The sequence below is a fragment of the Peromyscus leucopus genome, chromosome 19 (genome assembly GCF_004664715.2).
Source record: "Peromyscus leucopus breed LL Stock chromosome 19, UCI_PerLeu_2.1, whole genome shotgun sequence".
In the NCBI taxonomy this organism is placed as follows: Eukaryota; Metazoa; Chordata; class Mammalia; order Rodentia; family Cricetidae; genus Peromyscus; species Peromyscus leucopus.
In genome coordinates, this window is record NC_051079.1 from 31791844 (window position 1) to 31805279 (window position 13436).

Genomic DNA, 13436 nt, shown 5'->3' on the forward strand with positions numbered 1-13436 from the left:
TGAGACATGATCTGGAGATGACCTAGACCAATGAGAGACAGCCATGTCACACCGACAGTTGCATATTCATCAAACCTTCCCCCAGGGTGGGGTAGAGGGTATATAAGGCTTGCCTCTTCCTGAATAAACTGAGCTTGTTGTTTCAACATTTTCTCAGAGTCTGTGTCGTTGACTCTGTGCCTACTTGGCCCCCATCTCCCAAAGGGAAAAACAGCACAGGACCCTGCTACAATTAGGGTCTTCAAAGTCACAAGTCCAGTAGTCTTTAAACAAGAAGAGATAGTTGTGTGCACAAAATTATTTTTGTGGACACAAAATTATCTGCATGGGCCTTGAGTTATGGCTTTGTACTGAAATCTATGGATTGCTGATGTCTAGAGCACAGCATGTGACTAATATTTTTACTTAACTATTTTCATGGTTTCTTTCACTTTGCTCCTTTTTGAGTGGTGTGGGATGACACTGGAAAAGCTACAAAGAGTGTGAAAGGCATCATGCCTAGGAGCAGCAGAAGATAAAGACTCAGTACAACAACAGATATGGAACTCAGTCATCTTGGAAGCAGATTTACTGTGCCCTAGTGAGAGACCTTTGCTCAAGTCACCCCCCACCTCAGGCTTCTTTTTCTTGATCCACCCTTCCCTGATCAGCCAATGGCACCCCATTGCAGATTCACAATGAAAGAGTCAAACATGCAGATCTCCCCCACCACAACTGCTCTTTGCACTGTCAGTATCTCAAAAGAGGCTTCAAACTAAGGAAGATTCTTTTGACAATCTCCCTAAGGTACAGTGTGACCCAGGAAGCTTTAGAGCATCCCAGCAAGAAATGGGAGTGAGGAGCAAGGCGGGGTGGGGGGCAACTCAATGAGTGTTTCAAAGGTGCGACTCACAGTGAATGTGTTACCTATCCCTCAAAATGCTGCTTGAAGATCTCTACTTGCAATACTGTTTGACTTTATAACTTTGATCTAGGTATCTGGTCATGTCTGTCCCCATGGTATACCTAGGATTAAGAGTTTACATTAACACTGAATATCTCCTACCATGGGCACATGTGTAACCCACTACTGGTTGGTATGAGTACTTTCCCTTCTGAACCTAGCCAAAAAGATTCTCTTGGGGCAGAAAAAAAAAAAAAAGTCACTGACCAGCAAATTCTAGGTCTACAGCTAATGTATTCCTGACATGTCTGAGAGTTCAACTTCACCGCATCACCATGGGGCCATTCCAGGGCCACCACAACTCAAAACACACAGTGGAAAAAATGCAGCCTGATTGTAATTCTACTTCAGTCCAGATATTGCTCAGTTCTGTTATTCTTTTTCTTAGTTCTTCCTCCAGGAGAAATTGAGAATCAAGAGGATGAAGAACTGATGGGCCTGTGTGGTGTGTGTTTATATACGTTTACATACATTGTTTCACTCATCCTTACAACTAGCAAAATACCCTATCTGAAAGAGAAATGCCTCATTCACTTTTCTCCAACACACTAATTAAGCCCTCAGTGATCTCTAAAATCTCAGCTTCTGTCTCCTCATTTAATCATTCTGCTGGTAGCCAAGTCTACTCTGTGTAGGTGTGCCTAACATGGAGGCTACCTGGATTTATAGTCTTGACTCTGCCAGTTACTAGCCATAGCCAAGTTATTATTTAATCTCACCATGACCCGATTCTTTTGATTGTAAAATGTAGCAGCTCCTCATTGGAGTTATATAGACTAAAAAATTAATCTCTGCTAAACCCACAAAATATGATTAAGCACCTTAGGGATCAATAAACATGAGCTGTTGTAATTAACAACTGCTCACTCTGAATTCCGTCTAGCCTGCTATTCAGTTCTTGATATTCCTATTACCTCATAATGCTGGACCCTTGCTATATATTCAGAAACCTCAGTTTCCCTCAGACTCTAAGGTCCCCAAGGACAGAGGGAATGCTGATAGGAGCTTGCAGAATGCCTACTATAGAATGTCACATAGCAGTGTCTAGCACCTTACACAAATGCTTTGTCAATTGGAAGCACTCCTGATAACAGGATGAATCAGATATTCTAGACAAACACAACATCTTATTAATATGGTGGTGTACCTTGCTGTTCATGATATAATATCATATTAATCAAATCCTGTTTTGAAATGAACTGATACATGAACATCAACTGCCCATGCTTCTTCAATAGCAAATCATTCTATAGAGAAATTATAGTTCACTGATGAATATATTTGGAAAAATGCCTTATATGCATGTCCTATTAGTACCCTGCCCTTCTAAAACTCAACACTATTTTTTCAAGTTCAATTTTAAGTATTTTCTCTAATCTAAAGCCTTACCTGGTAACAAAAAGTCTGCATATATTCTGATTTTACTTTGGAACCTATTCCACACACCTTGGCATTTTTAGGATACTGTCACTCATATACACTTATCAATATCCTTAAGAACAGAAGTGACATCATCCAATCTTCTATGACCCATAGCATTCCATTTAATACATTTTGTACAAAGGGGCCCTCAAAATGATTCTTTTGACCAAATTCAGTGTTTTCACTTTATTTATGAAATTGAAGCTTCTTCTTAGGCAGAGGGGAAGTATAAGGTGGTTTCATGTACATACTTTATTAAGCCATCCTCCATGTAAATATCAGCATAAAAGGACTGATCATCGTTGACGATTCTTCCTCCCTTGATTAGAAGACGGTCACTCTGGAAAAGAAAGAAGACATGAGTCACTGTCACAGTACCTGTGGAAAGAGTGTGTTGCCAAGGTGTTCCCAACTCCCTCTTCTTTCAGACTTCTAGCAAGAACATACTTGGTAAATGACCTCTGTGTAATCAGTGCATTACACATTTGAGTGTGATATATTTGTTGGGGATCCAGTTCTGATTCAAATTCACTGTCATAGCTTTTGGAAATATACATATATATTACCTATATTGTCATAATGAAATACTCGTTCATGTTACTGCATTACTGTTAGAACACAAAGTGTAAGAGAACTATTGTTGGGAAAAAAATAAAAACTGTATTGTACTTATTTAACATGAGAGATGGAGAAATTATGCATGATTTAGATTTGCTTCATTATATACAGTATTTCTCACATTTTCTTAAGCCATTTCGTTTTTTGTTTTAATATCCATGATACATAGTATTGAGTTATATAGGACATTTTTCATATGTCCTTATATATGATGCATTTTGACTAGGAATGAATGCATTCCCTTATTGCTTTAATCATGAGAAAAATAAAGTCTTTTAAAAACTTCAACTTAGATGAAATTTATGAGTGATCCATTGTGGAACAATGAAAATATGCTCTATGGTTGGTCACAAAATACACATATATGTTCTGTATGTCAGAGGAACCAACATCAAACCAACGTCCGTACTGCAGATCATAGACTGAATGGAGATGGAGTACAAGGTTATGAATGAAGATGGAGTACAAGGTTATGAATGGAGTACAAAGTTGTGAGCTGTGCCTTTGTTGAGCCATGGACAAGAAAAGTATTCCCAGAAGATGGGCTGAGTAGAGAGAGCTATGCCATGGATAAGAATTTGGTGAAGAATTGAACTTATAGACCTTAATGCCATCCATCCACCTATCCATCCATCCATCCACCTATCCATCCATCCATCCATCCATCCATCCATCCATCCATCTATCAATCTAGTTCTCCATTGATTCAGCAAATAATTACTTACTATTATGTATGTGGGGAAAGTGGAGTTGTGTAAAAAATTCAGGAGGTTTCTGCCTTTATGGAACATAAACAGGCAGTTTAGTAATAAAGAACTGCTCAATTACAATGTAGAATTGAATTCAGTGTCATAGGACACAGGGAAGTGTGGCTAGTGTAGGTAAGAGGTCTAGTAAGGAAAAAAGAAATCTACATGGGTGGCAATGTAGAATTTTTGCAGAAGGGACCTGTATCAAGGCCTCAAAGTAAGCAAACAAACAAACAAACAAACAAACAAAAAAAAAGCGTTTCTTTGAAAAGCTGAAGAAAATCATTCTGCAAAAGCTTGTGTTCAATGAGGCCACTGGAATGAGATGAGGTTAGGGAGGCAGAGTGGCTACTCACACTGGGATTGTTGAGTTTAAGTTTGAATGAAAATACACTGAGACCCGTGGGAAGATTAGAAGCAGAGGAAGGAGGACAATGTGGAAAATGCAGTCCTATGTCTCAGTGTTCAAAGACAATGTTCTTCTTGACTGCAGAGCTTAAAGTAGTTCTCAGCTTTCCTAATGCCGTGACTCTTTAACACAGTTCCTCGTGTGTGGTGACTCCCAACTATAAAATTATTTTTGTTGTTACTTCATAACCGTGATTTTGCTATTGTTATGAATTGTAATGTAAATATCTGATGTGCATGTGGTCCGAGGTGACCCCTGTAAAAGGATCCTTCTACTCCCGAAGGGGTCATGACCCACAGGTTGAGAACTATTGGCTTCGGCTATGGATCCAGGGTCAGAACCATTTAACGCTACCATTCCTCTGATGGTCACTGTCTGTCCCTTTGAGACTTTCAAAGTGGAGAAAGGTTCAGAGAAGGAAGTCCCATTGACAGATGACTCCCAGATTCAGTAATGAAAGTTGTGATCAAGGCAAGAAAATGACAGATGGCACTTGGGCCCTACGTGGGATACAGATAATTACCTCTTAACTTCTGCTGCCAAGTATTGGATGAGAATAAAAAGTGTCATTGTGTCTTATCACCAGGGCAGCAGATTTTTGAGAGATACCACTGACTTAAGTATTTAGAAAAATTCTACGTGTACAACCAAGAAGCAACATGGAGGTCAAATATGAAGCCCCCTAGACTTGATTAATAAGTGCCACCTCTTCTCAGTCCTGTCAACATATCTACCCACTTCTGATCCTGCACTGCCCAGTATTTTAGCTTAGTGCTAAAACTATAAACATGGAATTCTCATTACATGTCAGGCTCCCTGGCCCTTGCAAATGTGTTCTCACTGCCTTCTTACAAATTCACCTGGCATCAAAAAACTACCTTCTTTGGTAAGACTCTAGCTGCAAGGTTTCTTCCTGATAATGCCCTTGTTTAACTCTCCAGAAAATTTTTCTGACTTCTACTTCAATCAATTTGGAATTATTCTAATGTTCTACAGAGGCAGATTTATTATCTTCTGACCAGACTGGAAACTCTGTCCATCTTGGAAATATGTGCCTTTTGATCTTTTAGCCTCTATTCAAAGGCTGTTATCTCTTTATCAAAAAATGAGAGAAAGCTGAGACATGGGTGGGGAGTTGTATTTTGTCAATGTAGTAGAAAGGCATCTGCCTCAGAAATGGAGAATTTGATTTTATAAAGAGAAAAACTGGGCCAGGTGTGGTGCTTTCAATTCTAGCACAAGGGAGGCAGAGGTAGGTAGATCTCTGTGAGTTCAAGTCCAGCCTGGTCTACATAGCAGCTTCCAGGCCATTCAGAGATACATAGTGAGACTATCTCAAAATAAATAAAATAAATTTAAAAAGAAGGAAAACCAGAAGGCTCTTGTAGTTTACTGCTTTAACAATACTGCACAATTATGAGATTGCTCTAGGTCTATGCTTCCAAACTAGTGTACATATGAGAAAAATACCCTGCCCTTGTCTACAAAATCTGCATTTTACAGGTTGCATATGCAGCTCTACCATAGCCACTGGCTAGCCCACAGCAAAGGCACAGAGCAATACCAGGAATAAATGCCCAGCTCTGTGTGTCTGTGAGGGCAACTTTTCCTATAGGAACTTCCTGAAGAAGTAATCATGGTAACTGTACAAGTTCATTACCACTATTCACTGCTTTTCTTTATCTTTCCAACAAAAAAGTTGTGCTGAACTGGTTATTGGAAAGAGGTCCTTTCTACTTGAACTGAATTATGAAACGGGAGCAAGCTAAAGACCTTAAGTCCTGAACCACTAGTGTGGTAACCACTATCCTTAACAAGCACCAACTATCAGCAAAGCTGTGCAGTCTTCCTTGATGTTTCCCACAAGGAGGAGTGGATCCAAATACAGTCAACACCACTGAGAGCACATCACTGGACACTTCTCAAATGGTAATTAGATAAATCCTTTCTGGCTTAACGATGGATGAGTAATAGAAAACAGAGTCCAAAAACAAATGATAGTCCTGGTGTAGGTTTCAGGGGAAGGAACAGGGTCCCTGATCATGGGTTGTAAGTGTTATTGCTGTTTATTATTTATTATTATTATTTGTTTTCATTATGCAGAGCAGAAATATGAAAAGCTGACTAAGAGATCACAACAATATACTTTCCATGGGGGCTCTTCAGCTTGCTCTCTATTTCCCCCACAACAGCCCACTTGACTCATTTTAATCCCATGTACAAGGGCTATATTATAAAGGGAAGCCTAGGCAAAACATTTGACACTAAGAATTTCAAAGACAACTATTGAGATTGACACCAAGGGATGCAAGAGCTATGAAGAATGGAACTACTACTGGTCACCCCCAAACCAGGTAAAACCAATCATCTTTGTACACATAAAACAATGCTTGTTATGAACTCATGGACCAGCCTCATAGATAGACATGTGACAGGATCAAAACCCAACAGCATGCACAAACCCAATGCCTGTGACAGTTATCTTCAACAAAGCATATATGAGTTGTGGGCTCTTATTTTCTATTCCTGACACTGAGGCATCTAAGCATCCATAGTCCAGTTAAGAATGCCCAATCTTTGTCATATAGCGATAAACATGAAGAATTAGGATTCTTCTAGAGCTTTCTGGGATGATCTGGAAGGTACTTGTTGTGGATTGAAAAAATGTCCCCTATGGACTCAGATATTTGAACACTTAGTTCTCAGTTGGTGGTGCTGTTTGGGGACATGGTACAGCCTTGCTAGAGGAAGTATGTCACTGGGGGTGGGCTTCCAGAGTTTATAGCCTTGCCCTACTTCCCCTTTGTTCTTTCTGCTTTGCTGTTGCTGTTGAAGATGTGATCTCTCATCTTCTTGTTCTGCTGCCTGCCATCTCCCCCACCATATGGACTCCTCTTCTGGAACTGTAAGCCTAAATAAACTCTTTGTTCCATAAGTTGCTTTTGACCATGGCATGTTATTACAGAAAAGTAACTACTTTAGTGTCTATATTCAAGAAGAGCCTGACGTCATCAGGCGGACCCTGCTTAGCCACCAAGGACTGAATTCCTCAATGTCTTGCAGGCCAGAGTGCTTCAGGTGGCCTGCTGCTCAGCGTGGAGCCATCTGTGTTCTCACTACTACTGTGAGAATTCCATGGATCACTTTCAAAGGTGTGCGATCTTGGGTTAGGATTTGCCCTCTCAGAGTCTCTGTGGTTTTTTGTTTGTTTTGTTTTTCCATTAGCACAGGGTGGATAAACTAGACCTATTTCACCTCCTCGGGCTGTTGTCAGGAAGGATTATTGACAGTACATATCATAATCCATCTAGTCTCAGTCCTATTTATCCTTTTACTGTTCTATTTGTGCTAATGCCTCTAAAAGCCTTTTGGAGTACCATATGTTCAGGACAGATTCAAGTTCCTGTTTTCTAAATAAGGAGCTACACACAGGGGTGATTTACTCTAAGCAACAGATTAAGGCAGATAGGTACAAGCAAATCGAGGACTCCCCTTTTGGCACCACACTGATCCTTCACCCCGGACTACTGTACCAAAAATATTCACATCTTATGACCAGGGCTCCTTCATGGCAGGACTCACTTCTCTGATATGGAATCTAACTGTTGTGGTGTTTAAAGTGCAGCCAGTTCTCTGCGGTAGGTAACTTTAGGAATCCATTAACTTTCAGCCTTGCTTATAAATCAGTGCATTAGACCTGCCCCTTATGGCCCCAAAGTGTTAATGCAGTTCATCAAGGGAATTGATTTATGATCTAGGGTAGCAAGGGCTTTTAAAGCATGGTAAAAGTTGAATGTTTTTCCTTCACTGGGGTATAATAATGATTAGAGGAACTAAAACTATACATTTGTGAAAGAAATTGAAAATGAGAGAAGACAGAGGGAGGGGAGGGGAGGAAGGAGAAAAAGAATATGAAACAAACCTTTAAAGATGCGGAGAACAGGAATGAGTGGATTGATTGTGAATTCAAATTAGGATAGAGAAAGAAATGGAACGTAAGCCTAATGGACTTGTTCGGCATTTCAGCTTTCTCCTCTAGTCTTTGCTATAAAGGGTGAGGATGTCAATTGCCACCTCTGTCTGAGGCAATGAAGACTATCCTGGTGCAGCCACAGTCTGCACAGACTTCGTTCCAGCCACTGGGTCAGCCAGAGAACAGTACTTAACTCCTGTGTGTTCTGTAACTCTGCAGGCACCCCAGCTGCTGGGAATAGATGCTGCAGTCCCAAGAAGAGGAGGGGAACATGGAAAGAGGTCAAAACGTTGTCCAAAATCAAATCTCTTGTGACCACAAAGAACAGACCCTGATCTTCTGTAGTGATTCACTATCCTTTTATGATGTAGATGAAGGCACAGGTGGTTATTTTAAATAAATTCCCATTTGGGCAATTAGATCTCACTCTCTAAAAACATTCTTACCCTTAAGAATAAATCAGGATGGGTAAACTCGATGGATGAAATCTTGTTGATGTTCTTTCCCAAAGCAGCATCATTCAAAAACAAGAGAGGAAACCTGGATCTCTAAGACAGTCCTGTTGACTCATGGGGGATGGTTGGGGGTGGGGAGGTGAATTCAGGAAAAGGTACCGGTGAGGCTCTAAGCACTCAAGTCCTCAGCCTGCCTCTGCGTAAATACAGTTTCTTGAGAGAGCCTTAACACTACCTGGATTTGGACAAGGGACTTTCCCTCTCTGGGTTTCAGGTACTTTGTCTGTATAATAAGGAAAATAATGTCATTTTCTTAGAGTTCGGGTAAGGATTTGGGGGTATATATGTGAAGTGCTATCTGCTTGAACACTAAATTCTCAGTGAATGTGAGCAATTCCCATTCATATTATCATTCACACTGCAAAGCTCCTGTCATAAAGAAGAGTTGAACAAACACTATGTTAATCAAAATATAACAAACTTTTTCATAAAGGGAATTTCAGAGTCACTGGACCCCAGCCTGCCCTCAACAACCGTCAAGGACAGCCAAGGCTTCTCCTTCTAACCGCACCACCCCACGCCAGGGCAAGTTCCCAAGGCTCTTCCAGGTCATTCTTCCTCTGCAAATAAGCCCTCAGGAGAATATAGCAATCTACTCTCTTCCAGCAGGTGAGGTGAGGACTTAAAACCTCCCCATGCCCAGGCTCCTCACCCAGCATATGGATCTGTATCCAGCGTCCCGGGTGACAATCATGATTTTGAGACAGACAAAGAAAATTCTCAGGAGTTCTTAGGAGCAGGTTCTTAGCTCCAAGTCCTCCATGAGATAGGACACAGTTTGACAGGGTAACCCACTTCAAACTCCTGAACTGCTACTGATACCCTTCTCAAACTCCCTTTCTTCCTCTTGTCGTCTAAACACACAAAGGACGACAGAGGTTTGCTGGATGCAAATGAGAGACCCCTTTCAAAATGCAGCCACTACACAGACTACACAGTATATGGGGAGCACCGTTTTCATTTTATCTCGGGTTTGGTCCTGGATGGTTGAAAATGGGAGAAGAAGAGGGTGAAGGAGGCAGTAGCTAGCAGCAGTGTGAACCAGGGCATGGTAGCTGGCACGTCAAAGCCAGCCATGTGCATTCTTCTCCTGCCAGAAGTTCACTTTAACCATTTTAAAGATGTAATTATCAAAGGCCTTGATGAGTGATGGGGTCTGTCCTGGGTCACAGTGGACAGGGGAATGAACTATAGATGGCTCTTTAATCCTAGCTGCCTGATAACAGACACTCTTCAACGAGAGTCTAGACATTGACAAGCTCAAGTGGATGGTCAGGCAGGGGAAAGAAACACAGAGGGGAAGGATGCTAGCACAGGACAGGAGGAGCCAGGAGAAATTCCCATTCTTGTAGGTCAGCCGGATCTGTAAAGGTCAGACTAGTCCCGTGCACATCTTCTTCACCACTCTTGACATAACCCAGTTCAAACTATGCTTTTGTCTACCTGATATTACCCTTAAATAATGCCTTCTAAAAGTACACACTGTCTTACTACAATACATTCAAAGCCCCAAATAGTAAGCCTAGGTGTGGTGACACTGTGCTTCCCAATATATTGTGTATCCTAATAAAATTATCTGGGGTCAGAGAACAGAACAGCCACTAGATATAGAAGCCAGAAAATGGTGGCACACACACCTTTAATCCTAGCATTCTGAAAGCAGAGATCCATCTGGATCTCTGTGAGTTCAAAGCCACATTGGAAACAGCCAGGTATGGTGATGCACGCCTTTAATTCCAGGAAGTGATGGCAGGAAGCAGAAAGGTATGTAAGGTGTGAGGACCAGGAACTAAAGCCTGGTTAACCTTTCAGGCTTTTAGCAGCAGTTCAGCTGACATTCATTTCAGATGAGGACTCAAGAGGATTTCAGTCTGAGGAAATGAGGAGATCAGCTGAGGAATTGGCAAGATGAGGTTAGCTGTGGCTGGTTCTGTTTCTCTGATCTTTCAGTGTTCACCCCAATACCTGGCTCTGAGGTTTTTTGGGTTTTTTTTATTATTATTAAGACCCTTTAAGATTCGTGTTATATCTGGTGCCCAACTTCTTGGGTATGAATTCTCGAAAAAGCTACTTGCCTGTAGCCCTAAGGGCCTCAGCTCAGGCCTGAGCTGCATGTGGCTGGTTGTGGTGATTCACGCTGATAGGATTTGCTGGAGGCAGAGGCAGAAGGATCCAGAGTTTGAGGCCAGTCTGGGAGGCTTGCTGAGGAGAAGCGGCAGCTGGGCGGAGCCACAAATGGTGGCTGTGGGACCATGGAGGTGGTGGCTGCTGCTCCCCGTTGCCAACCGCTTCTCATCCTGTTGATGGTGGCAGCAATGCTGTTACTGGGGATGCAAGGTTTACTGCTGCTCATTCAGAGAACAATTGCCAGGACCATCGTGTTACAAGAAAGCATCGGCAAAGGTCAGTTTGGAAAAGTTTGGCAAGACAAATGGTGGGGAGAAATTGCTGTGAAGATTTTCTCTTCTAGGCAAGAATGTTTATGGTTCCGAGAGACAGGCATTTATCAGACTGTGATTGCTCCAAACCACAGAGGAGGCACACACACACACATACACACACAAAAAAAATCTGCAGGGAACCATGACCACACCTAACAGCAACTTTGAAATCTTCAAAAGGGCAATGATGATTACACACAGACTATGGTAAAAACCATTAAGCTGATTAACACCATGGAAAGATTGGCTTTGGACTACAAACTGCTCAGGACAATTTCGAGATGGCTAGCTGAGATGATCCAGATTCACAGACTACTTGAGCAAGGACTTGAGACAAGCCCTGCATTTTCCTATTATTATTAAATGATACAACTAACTCTCAGGACTTGACAATTAACCCAAAAATTTTCTTTCCAGGATCCCCTAAAGATTTCTTCACCCCCAGAAAGCAGGAAGTAATTTTAAGAAAATGATGCCCACATTCCCAAGAGGTGGGATGGGAGGTTTTTTGGTCGTTCAATGGCTTATGGATAATAGTTATTGTTTACGATGGTTGATTACAAGTTGTTAATTGTTAATGATCAAAAAAAAAAAAAACCTAAACAAAGGAGATTAGATACAGGGTTCTTGTTTAAAAGAAAAAGAAAAAGAAAAAAGAAGATAGAGAAAAGGGTAGATCATTGAATCTACTCTGAAAAATGAGAACATATAGAAATAATAAGATAAAAAGGGAGATTATTGAATCTACTTTTAAAAAGGAGCTACTTGATTTAAATAGAATAAATAATGAAAAATTTTGTGTGAATTTGTCAAATGTTAATGGACTAGACATTGTTAATGTAATTCTTGACTGTATATATTGTATATACTTATTGGATATAGTTTTTCTTGTATTAGTTATAAGCTTTTTAAATTTTAGACAAAAAAGGGGAAATGTGGTGATATTGTGTTCCCTAATATATTATGCACCCTAATAAACTTATCTGGGGTCAGAGAACAGAACAGCCACTAGATATAGAGGCCAGAAAATGGTGGCACTCACACCTTTAATCCTAGCATTCTGAAAGCAGAGATCCATTTGGAAACAGCCAGGCATGGTGACACACACCTTTAATCCCAGGAAGTGATGGCAGGAAGCAGAAAGGTATATAAGGTTTGAGGATCAGGAACTAAAGCCTGGTTAACCTTTCATGCTTTTAGTAGCAGTTCAGATGACATTCATTTCAGATGAGGACTCAGAGGATTTCAGTCTGAGGAAATGAGATCAGCTGAGGAATTGGCAAGATGAGGTGGCTGTGGCTTGTTCTGCTTCTCTGATCTTTCAGCGTTCACCCCAATACCTGGCTCTCAGTTTTTTATTAATAAGACCCTTTAAGATTCGTGCTACACCTAGGGATACACGCAATTAAAACACTACAGTTCCTTCTGTAATCTGTTACCTCAAAGAAAGTTAAAAAAGATGACCTCAGATGACTATTTCACTTAAAAAATTGTTCAGTGTAAGGAAAGTGTCAAAAAGAGATTTTTCCCTTGGTCTAAAAGGGACCTGGTGCAACAAGAAGAATTCCAACCTTGGAGTTGGCAAAATGGTTCTGTTGGGAAAAAGCAATTGCCATCAAGCCTGAAATCCTGAATTCAACCCACATAGTGGATGGAGAATAGACTCCATAAAATTGTCCTCTGACCTCCATATGACATCATGGCATGTGCCCCTTCCCCACAAATCCCTTCCCCACAAATATAACTTTCCCCACACATACAAATACATGAAGAAATAAATGTATTTTTAATTTTAATTTTTATTTATTTATTTAGTTGGTTGTTTTTTTTGTTTTTTTTTTTTTTTGAGACAGGGTCTCTCTACATAGCTCTGGCTGTCCTAGAACTCACTACACAGACCAGACTGGCTACAAACTCACAAAGATCTGCCTGTCTCTGCCTCCTAAGTGCTGAGATTAAAGGCCTGAACTGCCTAGCAATAAATGTGTGTGTGTGTGTGTGTATATGTATATATACATACATACATATATATATACCATTACTACACTGAAACACAGACCAGCCTAATGCAGGTCTACATGAACCAAAGTGTACCAATAAGAATGTATGTTAACACGGGCCAGCAAAGGCAGGCCCAAAAGTAGAATGTCAGGGACTTCTCAGATGTCAGGCAGTTACTTAGAGAGAGATTACTGGGGCTAACCTTAGAGTCAGAGGCTGAAAGGGTCAGGAATAGGGACCAGAATAGAGAATAGGTATAGTTTATCAGTAAATAAGACATTGCAGGTCAGAGAGAAAGAGGAAACATGGCAAAGCCTTCGTGGGGCATTTGGTTGTGGGAAATTGCAAAAAGTTGTTCTATGGAC

At 40.9% G+C, this 13436-nt stretch overlaps 1 protein-coding gene across 2 annotated transcripts in view; it reads right to left on the reverse strand.

The window, feature by feature from the left end:
• Positions 1–13436, reverse strand: part of Dpysl3 (dihydropyrimidinase like 3) — a 114732-nt gene that overhangs the window by 30999 nt on the left and 70297 nt on the right. For both annotated transcript variants that reach the window (XM_028881731.2, XM_028881732.2), the window contains exon 2: positions 2617–2705. In XM_028881731.2, the coding sequence (XP_028737564.1) occupies positions 2617–2705 (89 nt within the window). The remainder of the gene's footprint in view (positions 1–2616; positions 2706–13436) is intronic.